This window comes from Scophthalmus maximus, chromosome 12 (assembly GCF_022379125.1).
Source record: "Scophthalmus maximus strain ysfricsl-2021 chromosome 12, ASM2237912v1, whole genome shotgun sequence".
NCBI lineage: Eukaryota > Metazoa > Chordata > Actinopteri > Pleuronectiformes > Scophthalmidae > Scophthalmus > Scophthalmus maximus.
Genome location: NC_061526.1, coordinates 24,260,001 through 24,273,639, shown reverse-complemented (window position 1 = coordinate 24,273,639; position 13,639 = coordinate 24,260,001). Strand labels below are relative to the sequence as shown.

At 41.8% G+C, this 13,639-nt stretch overlaps 2 protein-coding genes across 2 annotated transcripts in view; one reads left to right on the top strand and one right to left on the bottom strand.

The window, feature by feature from the left end:
• Positions 1-307: 307 nt before the first annotated feature.
• Positions 308-9,314, bottom strand: rab21 (RAB21, member RAS oncogene family). Its single transcript, XM_035612704.2, has 7 exons — positions 8,785-9,314; positions 4,619-4,678; positions 4,432-4,539; positions 3,619-3,682; positions 2,633-2,687; positions 2,204-2,292; positions 308-2,107 (listed from the first exon to the last, which is right to left on the bottom strand). The coding sequence occupies exons 1-7, from the start codon at positions 8,926-8,928 to the stop codon at positions 1,968-1,970; spliced, it is 660 nt and encodes a 219-aa protein (XP_035468597.1). The 5' UTR covers positions 8,929-9,314; the 3' UTR covers positions 308-1,967.
• A 1,225-nt stretch (positions 9,315-10,539) lies between these two features.
• LOC118287648 (leucine-rich repeat-containing G-protein coupled receptor 5-like) overlaps positions 10,540-13,639 on the top strand; it is a 19,176-nt gene continuing 16,076 nt past the window's right edge. The window contains exon 1 of the mRNA XM_047336395.1: positions 10,540-11,202. Within this exon, the coding sequence (XP_047192351.1) occupies positions 10,949-11,202 (254 nt within the window). The 5' untranslated portion in view covers positions 10,540-10,948. The remainder of the gene's footprint in view (positions 11,203-13,639) is intronic.

The following is a 13,639-nucleotide window of genomic DNA, read 5'->3' as shown; positions in this document are numbered from 1 at the left end:
CATGTTCATTAATAACAGACCTAGTACAGGTAATATTTTTAACTGAAAGATTTCACCATGAAACTTTAACAGTTAATCACTTCTATATTTTTTTTTTCTGTTCGAATAAATAATTATAATAATAATTCTGTCACCATCTAAAAAGAAAAAAATTAACATGTCGTTTCTTTTTAGAGATTTTGTTGAGAAGAATACAACTATACAATAACTCAGCACTGATGCTTTAACGTGTCGCTCGTTATTCAAACTTCACTTTCTGTAATATGAAGTAAATATGTTCTGGTGCACATGAAAGAAGGACAATGTGTTGCGTAAATCGTTATAATTGTTCTATTATCTTTACAAAACACTTTTGACACTTAGCAGTTTAAAAAAATTACATTTTCCAAAAAAGTGTGTTGCTTCTTTTTTTTTTTACATTTTTCCATATCAAACATGTACATGTACATTGTTTTTCTTCTAATGTGCGACAACTTCGTCCCAAAGGCAGATAAAACGTCCGGTATGTTTTTTCGTCAGTAAGCAGATTAATGTATAAACAACAAGTTCACAGAGAACAGAAGATTAATATCTCAAGAACACATTTCCATCACCGCCACGCGAGTATAACTTATTAAATAATCGATGCTCACTTTTATTATTTATTATATCACCATGGTTGTTTTTTTGTTTTTTTTTCTTTAAGTCAAACAAACAAAAAAGCCTTTACAGAAATCAAACATGCATCGTTTCATTTCCGTGTGTAGTTGTTGTTTGACAGACCAGCGAGCAGAACGTCGAGCTGCACATCGTCAATGAAGTTCAGACAAATAGTCGATCAATCAATGACAGAAATTAAACCTCCATTGGAAAAAATTATTTGAAAAAAATTTAGATTCTCAGCTTTTCTCTGTTTTATATCATTTTATTCTGATTCTTCAGGTTCGGGAAAAAATTATTTCAACAAAAAATTCAAAGCCGTCACTTTTTCTTCTTTCTTCTTCATTACGTTCTGACATTTTTTAATTTTGAAAATTAATGTTGACGCCGCTGTGATTTTACTCCATAGTTCAACTGTCAAACTGCAGAACAGTCAATCAGATTTTATTAATTTAAAATAATTATAATAATAATGTGCATTTTTTGATTTTCAGACCTAAAATCAGTTTCAGCAGGAGCCATGTTGTTGTTTTTTCCCTTCTGATTGATGTTAATATGTTTAATAATTTTACTTCAAGTTTAATTAGTCAGTCACTAAAACTTTATTAGAATTTTGTAATCAGATTGTTTTTTCAGGTTCAGGTTTGTGATGTGAGGTTTTTATTTCTAGGTTTTAGTCCACCTGGTCCTGGACCCGGTTAATAACAGACCAGGGGAAAAATCCAGAAAATGGCGTCCTCCGTGTTTTTATATTTGTCTGACGTGAACGTGTCTCAGCTGCTCTCGTCTTGAGAACCTGTGAAGCTGCAGTTCGACCTCCATCCAGCAGGCGGAGCCGTGTCACCACAGACTCACGTTTATATTTTCAGATAAATGCAGAGCGTGCGTATACAGTGTGTGTATGTGTGTGTGGACGAGTGAGAAAAGAAACTAAAGAAGCTGCTGAAGCCTGAGAATCTGTTTACTAATCATCTTTAGTAATGAAATGGAGTTTTTCTGTCGTTTGCGTTTTTAAAATACTGCCGAGGCGTCGTACTAACAGATTAAAGAGACGTCGTGGTAAATAAAGTGCTAAAAAATGTGGTGATTTTTAATTTTTGGAGAGAGAGAATTATGTCACTTAAAGATTTCAATCATAACGACTTTTATTTTGAAAGGGACAAAAACTGAATGAAGTCATTCTCGTGTGATTTCCCATGCTCCTTAGCAGCAGAGAGGCGGCGCCGAACGAACACAGCAGATTTTATGTTGAGGATTTTAGAGCCGACGGACCGGAGACACTGATGAGTGTGTGTGTGTGTGTGTGCGTGCGTGTAAGTAAAAGTGTGTTAGCCAGAAGAGCAGCAGCCTCCGGCGGGCGTGGCCTGTGGTTCGTCGTCGACGATCTGTACGCCCCGCCTACTCGAAGCGGATTGGCTGGCTCCGTTGCCCTTCAACCTCTCCTCGGCCTGAGCCGTCTCCATCATCCCTGAAACATACACACACGTTTTAAACTCTATTTAAAAATGATGTACTTTGAATATTAATATTTCCCACGCATGTGTCGAGTGTTTGTGTTTCTCACTTTTACACAGATCCAGGAAAAGCTCCTCGATGCCTTTGTTCAACTTTGCCGACGTGTGGTAGTGTCTGGCTCCGACCGACTCGGCATAACTGAACACACACACAGAGACGCGATGATCAGTCAAGTTTTCACAGATAAACTCTGACATTGTTTTTCATCACCGATCTTCGTCACGTAGAATAGGATAAAGTAGAATATAGTAGAATGTAATAATGGGAAATACAGTAGAAGAGATTCATGTAGAACAGAGTAGAACTTCTGTTGTTGTTGTTGTTGCAGAGTAAAAGTAAATAAGTTGTGATCGTGTTATGAAAGAAATCGGACGACAGTTAACAGGAGAATAATTAATGAACAAATAAAACATTAATGTGATCATCTGTAACTTGTGGGAAAATGGAGACAGTTTATTGTAGATGATAAAGTCTTCACCTCTCAGCCTCTTCCACTGACACGTGTCTGTCTTTGTCCAGATCGATCTTATTACCTGAAAACACACGAGTCAACAATGTCAAGTTTCATATTCACGTTTAATAAAAACTCAACATTTTCTTTGTTAATGAGAATGAAAAGCATCAGAGGGACGATGTTGTATTAATGTAATTCCATAATGACGATATCATGATGTCATATGATTGGTTTATCTAGATGACCGTTAGATCGTGTCTCTAATCTCACTGCTGGTAAAAGTGAGATGTATTAAAACATCATATGAATGATGTCATGATGACATCACTCCTACCATGTGATCATGAGTTATTTTATGATCCATATCAGCTTCAGGTTTATTTCCCACCATATGCCGTCATATGATTTCCTGACCAACTACTTGTAAGAAATCCATTTTTTTTGTCGACCTTGCATTTGACCTTTGAGTGACCAACACCAAACGTTTATCATCAGGAGATTAACTCCCTAAAATACTCCCACCCAGTTGGAGAAAATTCATGCATGAAGTTTGGAGTTAATTTGTGCGGACACACACACCCACACACACACACACACACACACACACACACACACACACACAGTCCTAAACTCTGAAAAACAACATCCTCATATGACTTAACTAAAATAAGTCAAACATAAAATTACATTTCCTGATTGTGTCCGAACACATGATGAGTAAACATCGCCGACATAATCCAGTTAAAAACACAACTGAGAGCCGTTGTCACGGACAAAGCAACCAGCTGTGACAACAGACGACGACGACGACAACAGACGAAAAAACATGAAGCAGGGGACGTACGGAAGCTCAGGAGGTTCAAAACTCTTTGGACAGATTTCCTGTAAACTTGGTGGAAGGACGGAACATGAACCTTTTTTCTTTAACGTTGTGAGATATTTCAGTTACGAGGATGAGATGACTTCCTGTTTCTGTTATTGATAATACCTCGTGCGGTTTCATAACTTACCTACTATACATAAACAAATCTCGTTCCCCAACATTTTCCTCAACTCTTTCACCCAGTTCTTCACCTGCAACGACACAAACAACAACAATTACACTTTCATGAAAAAAACTGTGTTACATCAAATTATTATTAACATTTATAGAACAGATAGACGGACATTTAAATCCAAAAAGACTTTAATAATCCATAATCACTCGGAAATATTCCACCTTCATTCAAAGGTCCCTCTATACCGCCACCTTCTGGTGGGAATGAGTCGCCGCATTACAAACGTGACACTGGGAAAACTGGGAAAATACAGAAGTATGTTTGAAGACGTCGCACAAACTAACGACTATCGATCATTCGGTCGGTTATTTTCTCGATTAATTGTTTAGTTGTTTGGTTCATAAAATGTGGATCCGTGTTTCCAAAACTCCAAGATGATGTTTTGTTTTGTCCACACACCGAAGATATTCAGTTCACTGTCACAGAGGAGCAAAGAAACCAGAACATATTCACATTTAAGAAGCAGAAATCAGAGGATTGTGACTTTTTTCTCTTCATAAAAACTACTTGAACCGATTAATCGATTATCAAAATAGTTGGCGATTCATTTAGCATTCGATACAAATCGAGCTCGAGCACAAACTATTTGATTTTTTTTTTCTGAACTATTTTTAAATTAAAAAAATCACGACACGAAAATCTATCAGTGGTTTGAGTTTACTACCAAACCTCCAGTCTGTTTGTGGAACAGTAGAATTAACCTTGTGTTCAACTTTCAGCACATAAACTGATGTTTATTAGTTAATCTGAAGTCATAAGCGTTACCTTCTGGAAGGAGTCTTCGTCTGTGATGTCGTACACCAGCACGGCTCCGTTGGAGTCTCTGTAGTAGATCGGACCCAACGCGTGGAACCGCTCCTGACCGGCAGTGTCCTGAACACAGACACACCACAGGACGTCACCATGTGTCTGTACAGTGACACGTTCAACTGTAACTGTAACTGTAACTCACCCATATGGCCAAGTTCACCCTCTTCCCCGTGATGTTGAGCTTCTTCGTGAGGAAGGACGCCTGCGGAGGAAGAGGAGGGAAACGTGAGAGTCCAACCAGGAGACCAACTGTTTTCAAGGGCCACGTTTTCATTAACCACAGTTTTATATAACGTAGGTGAAGCCTCTGAATTTACGGTAATTGTAATATTTAAAAAAAAAATTGCATTCATGTTTACATTTTACGTTGAATAAATTATATTTATTTTCTCAATTCAAGTTCTATTGATTTTGTTGTATTTGTTTTCTTTTTATTAATAGTTATTTATGGTAAAACTGAAATATCAAGACTCAGTTACATTTCTTTGTCATAAAGGTTTGATAACGACATCTTAAGTATAATTGACAGATTAATACATACATATATGTATTAATTGACATTGCATGTCAAATGCGTTTCAACTTAATTTCTGTAAAAAAAAAAAAAAAATCTTTTTAAAAAACAAAACGCATGAAGTGAGAGAAAGACAGATGCAAAAGAGTAAGAAACAGAAACATATTCATATTCTCAGTCCCACGGGAGAGAAAACTGTTTTCGTACCAGTTATGAGAAAAGATATAAAGAAAAAAAATATATTTGCGTCAACATGCTGTAAAAACAGTCTCACTGAAACCGAGGTCTGAAGAAATCTGCAGATCGCTTCAGTCTGGAATATTATTAATATTGACTGTTTGGTTATGAAACTAGAAAAAACCCTCTGTTCTGCAACAGGTGCCCGGTGGTTTCACAACTTCTGCTCTGGTGCCACAGAACTTCCGCCAGTTTCGCCAACAGTTTCTTATCAGAGCTGCGTTCAGCAAAAGCTCAAAGTTCCTCCCTCCTGATATTTTTGTTTTTATTTATTTGATTATTTCAATGGGAAAAGTCAAAGTTCCAACGTCGACAGCAGAGAAAAATAATCTCGGAGACACAGGAAGTTGTTGACAGATTCCTTAGATGGGAAGTGACCAACGATGTCGTTACTATGAGCGTATTTTTCTTTTATCATCTTTGCGCTGCAGGCGTCACCTGACTGCTGTGGTCCAATCAGGAGGAAGGGAGCTCCCCTGTGGAACCAGTAAGGCTAGTCGAATTAGTTCATGACAGCTGACCGCAGAGCAAGTGGAGAACAGGCTGCCTGAGCTGAGAATGAGTTCTTATGAAATTGAGATTGTCTCCTCTTTGTTTCCTGTCTTCTCATGTTTTACATAACAGCTTCATCATCTTCCCCCAGCGTCGTGACCCCGTCACGGAAACACTCTGCAGGTCACATGTGAATCTGAGCCCTGCAGATATGAAGCTGAGGAGCGTTCAGCATCATGTGACACCACATCGTGACCAGGGAGGTGGTCCCACACACATCACTCCGGCCGAGGCCGTGAATGAATCAAACGCTTCTTTTCATTCACTCACACACGTGTCACTCGATTCAAGACGGAAGACAGATTCGGACAAATGACGTTGTTTTCCGATACCAGAGCCGATAATAGTCTCCTAATAAAACCACACCCTCGTATCGCACCAACTCTCCCACACTCGTACAATCACTCCTCTTAATATACTCCTCCATATGTGATGATGGATTCTAGAGGCGGATACTCAACAGCTGACAGTTTTTCCATTTTGTATAACAATCAATCATTCTGTAAAATTATCCCATCATTTTTGATATTAAAGAATTCTAACCAAGTTATGTACAAAGCAAAATATTTGTTTGTTTGTTTGTCTACAGGACAGATTCGGATGAAACTTGGCGGAGGAGACGTCTTCGGTCGGCAGCGGGAGAGAAACGTGATTCCTGAGCTGCTGCGTGTTGGCACAGATTTCACCGTCGCCATGTTTCAACAGAACGTCTGTAACCACAGTTTCACTGAGACGACAGCCAGAGAAACTTCATCCTGAGACACAACACACGTGTTCTGGCTGCAGCTTCAACACAAGCACGAGCCACGTCCATGATGCAACACGCACGTCGGCTCACGCAAACCTGGACAAGTCTTTACCGACGCGCCGGACGGAAACGCTGCGTCATTCCTCCGCATGGTTTTCACAGTTTCCCTCCTCTCCTCTTTGTGCTGCGATCGACCGTCAGAGAGACGCTTTGTAACCTGAGCGCAGCTGATTAACAAGCGGAACACGGGTCTGAACTGTGACACACACACACACACACACACATTGTGTAAAGGCATTTTATCAGCTGGAACTCCGTGACCACGACGATATGGATGAATATGAAAACTCTGAGTCAAAACCACAAACAGATATTAAAATACAGACCAACGCGCACGGATGTTTGGAAGCTGATGCTATAAACCATATCAGGGAATAAAGAATTTTCTATATTAATACATTGGTCAATATATTTACAGAAGAGCCCGACTGATATGGGGTCAAATGTTCCTGATGTTGGAGCGTAACAAAAAAAATATTCAGATTCCAATAAATCATAATTCTGCATTTTGCACTTCAGGGCCACCGTACATTTACAAACTGGAACCAGCAAATCAGTAAAATATGGATTCATCTGTTAATTAAGCTTTTTTTAATTGAATCTGTAAAAAAAAAAAAAAAGGAGACATTTCTAAATATCACCCAAAAATATTCATTTTTTTAAATATAAATCAAAATATATATCTGCGAAATATATACAGGAAACATGCTCAGGATGTTGTTCATGGTGCAGAACACGATGTCACGGGGAAGCTGACCTTTAACCTTTAGGATATAAAAAGGTCATCACTTCATCCTCAAATCCATTTCACCTCACAGCAGGTGACCAGCCTCCACACAAAACATGTTTCAGCTCAGGCAAAACCATTACATCACTGTGTGTGTGTGTGTGTGTGTGTGTGTGTGTGTGTGTGTGAGTGTGCGTGCGTGTGTGTGTAAAGAAAACCTGCCCATCTTGGCTGTGGTCTAAAAGCAGCACAATGTCCAGGACTTAAGTTTCACGCGAAGATTCGTCTTAACTTGCGTATTAATTCTTAAGTTATGGAGTAAGAGAAAAAATGTTCTCGTGACACGAGACTGACCTCGACTTTTGACCTATAAAACCTGATCGTCTCATCCTGTCTGAGAGTCTGAGAAAGTTTGTGGCAAAATTAAAAGGGAAATTCTCTGGAGGCGTTTCTGAGATTAACGAGAGCAACGGAAAATTAAAAAAGAAAAGTGACGTCAATAAAAAGTTAGTGAGTCAGAAAAAGAAAGAGAGGGAGGGAGAGATGGGGAGACAAATGAACCTGAACTTTTATTGAATATTATTCAAATTCAGTGTAACTGTGCTTTTATGACTGAAGTTCACATCAAGAAATGAAAATATGTAAATATATTTAAAATCCTGTAAATATCCAGCGGTTTATTACTATTATTGTTTATCTATTGTTATATATTTACTATCACAGCTATTATTATTAGTGTTCTCAAAACTGTTGATAGTGTTAATAAGACAAACACAAAATAAAAATACAGAACACCGTATCTGCGTTTATGATTGCTGATGTGAAAAGATTATGTTACAGTATGAACAATTATGAAAATATGTGCATTTATGTTTATATACAAACAAAAATGCTTATTTCATTTATTCAAGTTCTACATATTTGGTCGTATAAGTGATTTCTTATTGTTTTTTAGTCATTAATAATAAAGTTTATGGTAAGAAACTGTAAAATATCAAGATAATCTTTTTGTTATGTAAATATCGGCGATATATCGGAATCTGACGGGGTTTTTTTAATCGGTATTGGGCCCAAAGATCGATATCAGTCATATATCATTGATGAATAAACAAGGTGGAAGACTTGACATCCGTTGTGATTTCAGAGAAGTTCTTCCTCCATCACTGCAGGTGATCGCGTCTTGCGACATCAGGTAGGACGCTCGGTTTTCACCCCAGTCAGCCCCGATCATTCCGGCCACACGGGCGGGCAACGTTGTCGGCCTCAACCCAACAAGCCCCGCCCTCTCGGCGCGGCCCCGGGCTGCGCAACACGCGTCCACACTCACAAGTGACAGCGAAACCAATTCCCCCACCCCAACAAAACACCGTCACCCCCGTCACCCCCCCCCCCCCCCCCCCCCGTGCTTTGACTGACAGTAAAACCAACACCTGCATGTGTCTTGCCGCGGCCCGTCTGTCTCCGTCTCACCTGTAGAGTTGTGATGTGTTTGTCGTTGAATTTGTTCTCGCAGTACCGCAGCACCAGCGACGTCTTCCCCACGCAGCCTTCCCCGAGCAGCACCACCTTGAAGGAGTACGTCTTGCCGCCGCCGCCCGCCCCTCCGGCCGCCATGGCTGTTGATAGTTCGATTGAGCTTAGTCTCCTCTTGTCGCCGTGTATCAAAACAAGCGCTTGTCAAAGCTAGCGCCGCTAATGCTAATGCTAACCCCCGTCGGAACTGAAGTCCTGCGCAGCTCACATCGGCTTCCGACTTTAAAAAAAAAAAGAACAGCTTTAAAAAAATCAGCGGACAAACGCGCCGACAGGTGAAGACGAACCCGACGTCACTCGGTGTCCGCTGACAGACGCAGGAGAACCGGGTCGGAGCTAGGAAGTTATTCCCCGTTCGACCTGCTGCGAACGTCTGATTCTCACCCAACTAATGGCGTCGCTCTCAAGCTAGCTGTTAGCCGGCTAGCCCCCGCCGAAGATCGTCTACGCTCGGAAAGATGAGACACTTCAGTTTACTAGAAGAGCTGACATCCAACTCCCTGTTTAGTCTGAGCCTTTAGTCCGATATAGCTATATCTACATCTATCTATATCTGTATATAGATATATAATGCACATATACTTGTCTGCTAATATATATATGTGTATATATATATATATATATATATATATATAAAAATAAAATATATATAACTATTTGTAGTTCGTCCTCAGGAGTTGGGACGCACAATTGGCAGCAGAGTGAGACCACTGCACTGCTACGTCTTCTGTGCAGCGTCACATGACACAGACGAGTCAGTGCGGGGGGCGGGGCACAGAAATTGACAAAGTAATTGTAACAAAACAAGTCATGACGTCAGTTATTATTGATTTGTTTATCATTAATATTTTTGAAATTGTTATATTAATTTTTTTGTGGGTTCGGTAATATCATCCTCATCTTTTTTCGTCTCTTTTTGATATTTTGTAAGGATTTAAAAGATGCACAATACGAACATTCTCACTTTGATTTAATAATCATGTAAAAACGTGTATATTTTATGTGCATTTATTGTACTTTCTTCCAAAGAAGAACCTTTATTATTCATTCATTTTTACTTATAGTGAGGTGTGGGGCTGCTACTGAAGACTATTTCCATCATCAAATAATCTTTTTTTTTTTTTTATTGCTCAGTCTATGTCAAAAATAATAAAAAACGATGCAGTGCAGCCGTTCGGCCACTAGATGTCAGAGTCGGACCGGAACTGGAGCAGCTGAGAAACAACAACCTTCACACGATGAAAGAAAAAGGAGCAGTGCCACTAAAATTAACGATAATATCGTGTTTCATACCCCAGATGTTGACAATAACTTTCCAGGAGTATCTCATCCAGGAGGGTCCCTTGGAAGTTCTGATGCATCATTAAGGATCTTGAGGAGTTTCAGGTGTGTATATTCATATTTATTTTTTTCAGGGAGCTGCACACGAAGAAATAAAGTTCTTTAGTTTGAAACAACAATCATGTCACATTTTAGTTATATTTATTGAATCAAAGCTGAAATGCAAGATTTGTTGTCTTCATATTTACTGCACAGACACGACAATGGCATCGAGATATGACAGCTCAATCCCCACGACACTATTATTCAATCATGTTTTTCAGCAAAGTTGAATTTTATTACGTAAAAACAAAATGTTTGTCACGTGATCAGGTGTGTTTCTAACGTGATTTATGATTCATTCAGCAGTTTAATCTCCATCTGCTGGATTGGATGACCTCATGACTGTGACAGGTGTGATGTCATCATGAGTGAGATTCATGAGAGTAAACACACTCACACACACTCACACACACTCCGGCGCTGCAGCTCCACGCGTGCAGTCTGGACAGTGACCAAGCTGCAGGCGTCACGTCCAACAACCTGGACTTTATCTTTTCTCGTTTAAATGTATGAGTTTTATTTTCTTTCTGCGCCACTTGTAATCCGGATTACATGATGTCGATGTGAACCTGCTCCGGTCCGACTCCAGTCCGAGGAGACCAACAACAACCAACGGACCCACCGTGATCCACAGCCCCGGATCACACTCTGTTTGTCTTGTTATTTTTCATCGTTGTTTCTCAAATTGACTTTTCTCCGGAGCTGAGAGTTGGACAACATGCCGAGGTGCGTGGCTCTGTTGGCCGCCCTCGCACTTCTCTCGTCCGGGTTCAGGAGCTCCGCGGCCGGCGGGGAGATGCCGGGCTCCGTCGCCGTCAAGGGGAGCTCCGGGGACGGGGACCGAGGAGCGGGGCGCGCCGGCTGCCCTGGCCGCTGTCGGTGCGAGGTGGACGGGCTGCTGCACCGGGTGGACTGCTCGGACCTGGGGCTCCGGGACATGCCGAGCAACCTGAGCGTGTTCACCTCCTACCTGTAAGTCAACGCCGAGGGTTGCTCTGCAACTTGTTGCTTCTCGACCTGCACACATGGACCAGTGACATGTGCGTGCAGGCGACGCGGGTGAGAACCGCAACACCTGTCGCCACTGCGCTCGGCCGCGACACGCGCATGCGCGGTACCGTCCAACAGCCAGTGCTCAGAGATCCACAGAAGATAAACAGGAGCAGGTTCGGAAAGCTGTAGAGGAAGTTGAGCGGTTCTTAAGGTTCGCAGGAAGGTTCTGCTGGTTCTGTGAGAAGGTTTCAGGGTGTTTGTGTGGTTCCACGGGGCCACGGGGACATTTCAGATGAGCTTACAGTCCAAGAGGTGCAAAGGTGAAGAGGATGTCCGAGGGGCTTCTCCAAGTACTCGAGAGATTCCAGTGGCTGCAGGTGTTGTTCTCGTTGAGCAGCTCCGCAGTACTTGAGCTCCCCGGAGCTGTGGGCTGTTGAAACGCTCCGGGGGCTTCGAGGACGTAGGGGAACTTAGATGTGTTCTCTTGAGGACGTTCTTGTGGAGAAAATGTCCCAGCGGTACTTGTAAATACAATCCCTGGGGAACATAGAAGAAGGGGTTAAGGATTTCTTCAGTGGTCCTCGGAGGGGTTCCTCGAGCAGTTGACATGGAGCTTGTAGTTCCTGAGGCTTTTGGGTGAAGCTCCACATTGTAGATGTTCAAGAGAATATTCAAGTGGTTCCCGTGGTTGTTGGAGGAACGAGGTTCCGGGGGAAGCAGCTGGTTCCAGTTCTTCTTGAGCAGGTTCTGGTGGTTCTTCCTGGAGGAGGTTCCAGGAATCATTTAAGGAGTTTTTGGGGAAGGTTCCCTCTACACACAGATGGTTCACAACTTCTTAAAGGAGTTTCTGGTTTCTCAAGACCAGCGAGAGCAGAGATACTGGACTCTAGGAACTTCGAGAGGTTCTCCAGGAGGTTTTGCATTGTCTTTAAAAAGATTCCAGGAGCTCGGAGCAGCTGCGGTTCCTCTGGAGGTTTGTTCTTTAGGTGGGAACAATAGTTCTGGAAGTCAAGAAATGATTACACACGTCTTAATCAAATTGAAACATGTTTCATAGAACTACAACAACTGAGACGCGATCATACGAACTGAAGACGCTTTGAAAGACCACATCCGTTTTGTTATATTCACCAAAACCTTATTATTATGCTCCATTAACGTTTGTGTCAGTTCATTTCCAGTGTTTCTCCTGGAGCGGGCGGCGGTGGTCGGAGGTTGAACTCCGCTTTAGAGCGAAACACTGAAAACTAATTCAAATCCATTTCACCTCACAGCAGGTGACCAGCCTCCACACAAAACATGTTTCAGCTCCATTTTCAAAACCATTACATCACTGTGTGTGTGTGTGTGTGTGTGTGTGTGTGTGTGTGTGTGTGTGTGTGTGTGTGTGTGTGTGTGTGTGTGTGTGTGTGTGTGTGTGTGTGTGTGTAAAGAAAACCTGCCCATCTTGGCTGTGGTCTAAAAGCAGCACAATGTCCAGGACTTAAGTTTCACTCTCATTAAAGAAAAACCCTTCCTCCATTCAAAATAGCGGTGTGTGTGTGTGTGTGTGTGTGTGTGTGTGTGTGTGTGTGTGTGTGTGTGTGTGTGTGTGTGTGTGTGTGTGTGTGTGTGTGTGTGTGTGTGTGTGTGTGTGTGTGTGTGTGTGTGTGTTTCCTTACAGTTTGTCTTAGGCAGATGGACACACACACACACACACACACACACACACACACACACACACACACACACACACACAGCGCGGCCGATCAAAGGTTCTTTGTGTCTTTATTAAAGCTCCAATCAGAAGTTCAATCCAACAAAGCATCAAGGAGTGTGTGTGTGTGTGTGTGTGTGTGTGTGTGTGTGTGTGTGTGTGTGTGTGCGCTTGTGTGTGTGGTCAGCTGTTCCTCCAACGTGAGCAGGTGACCAGGTGTGAACAGATTCCACTGGTTGATGTGGTTTGTCGTTTCCTGTCGGCTGAAGATGACGAGACGAGGGAAATGTTGCTCTTGAATCCGTCACACTGATCGTCAGCTCACCACCGGGATGCACGACTTGTCAGGTTGTTGTGGGCGTCGACCAAGTGGCGACCCACGAGACGTCGCTGTTTCAGATGTATGGTTATGTGCTCAGATGAAACTGAACCGAGTCGTCAGGCTCTCCGTTATTTGTCTGATGAGCTTTAACGTCTCAAGAACATTTGTGAGAACTTTTAACCTGAAATGTTGAAAAAAAATCTCAGACAGAAGGAAGTTTTCAATCTGCTGTCACTCTGAATACTTCCATCTGTCAATGTCTGTGTGTGTGTGTGTGTGTGTGTGTGTGTGTGTGTGTGTGTGTGTGTGTGTGTGTGTGTGTGTGTGTGTGTGTGTCTAAGAAGTTCTGAATGGCTCTGTAAGTCTCCATTCTGCCTCTTGACTGACGGCCGGAGCAC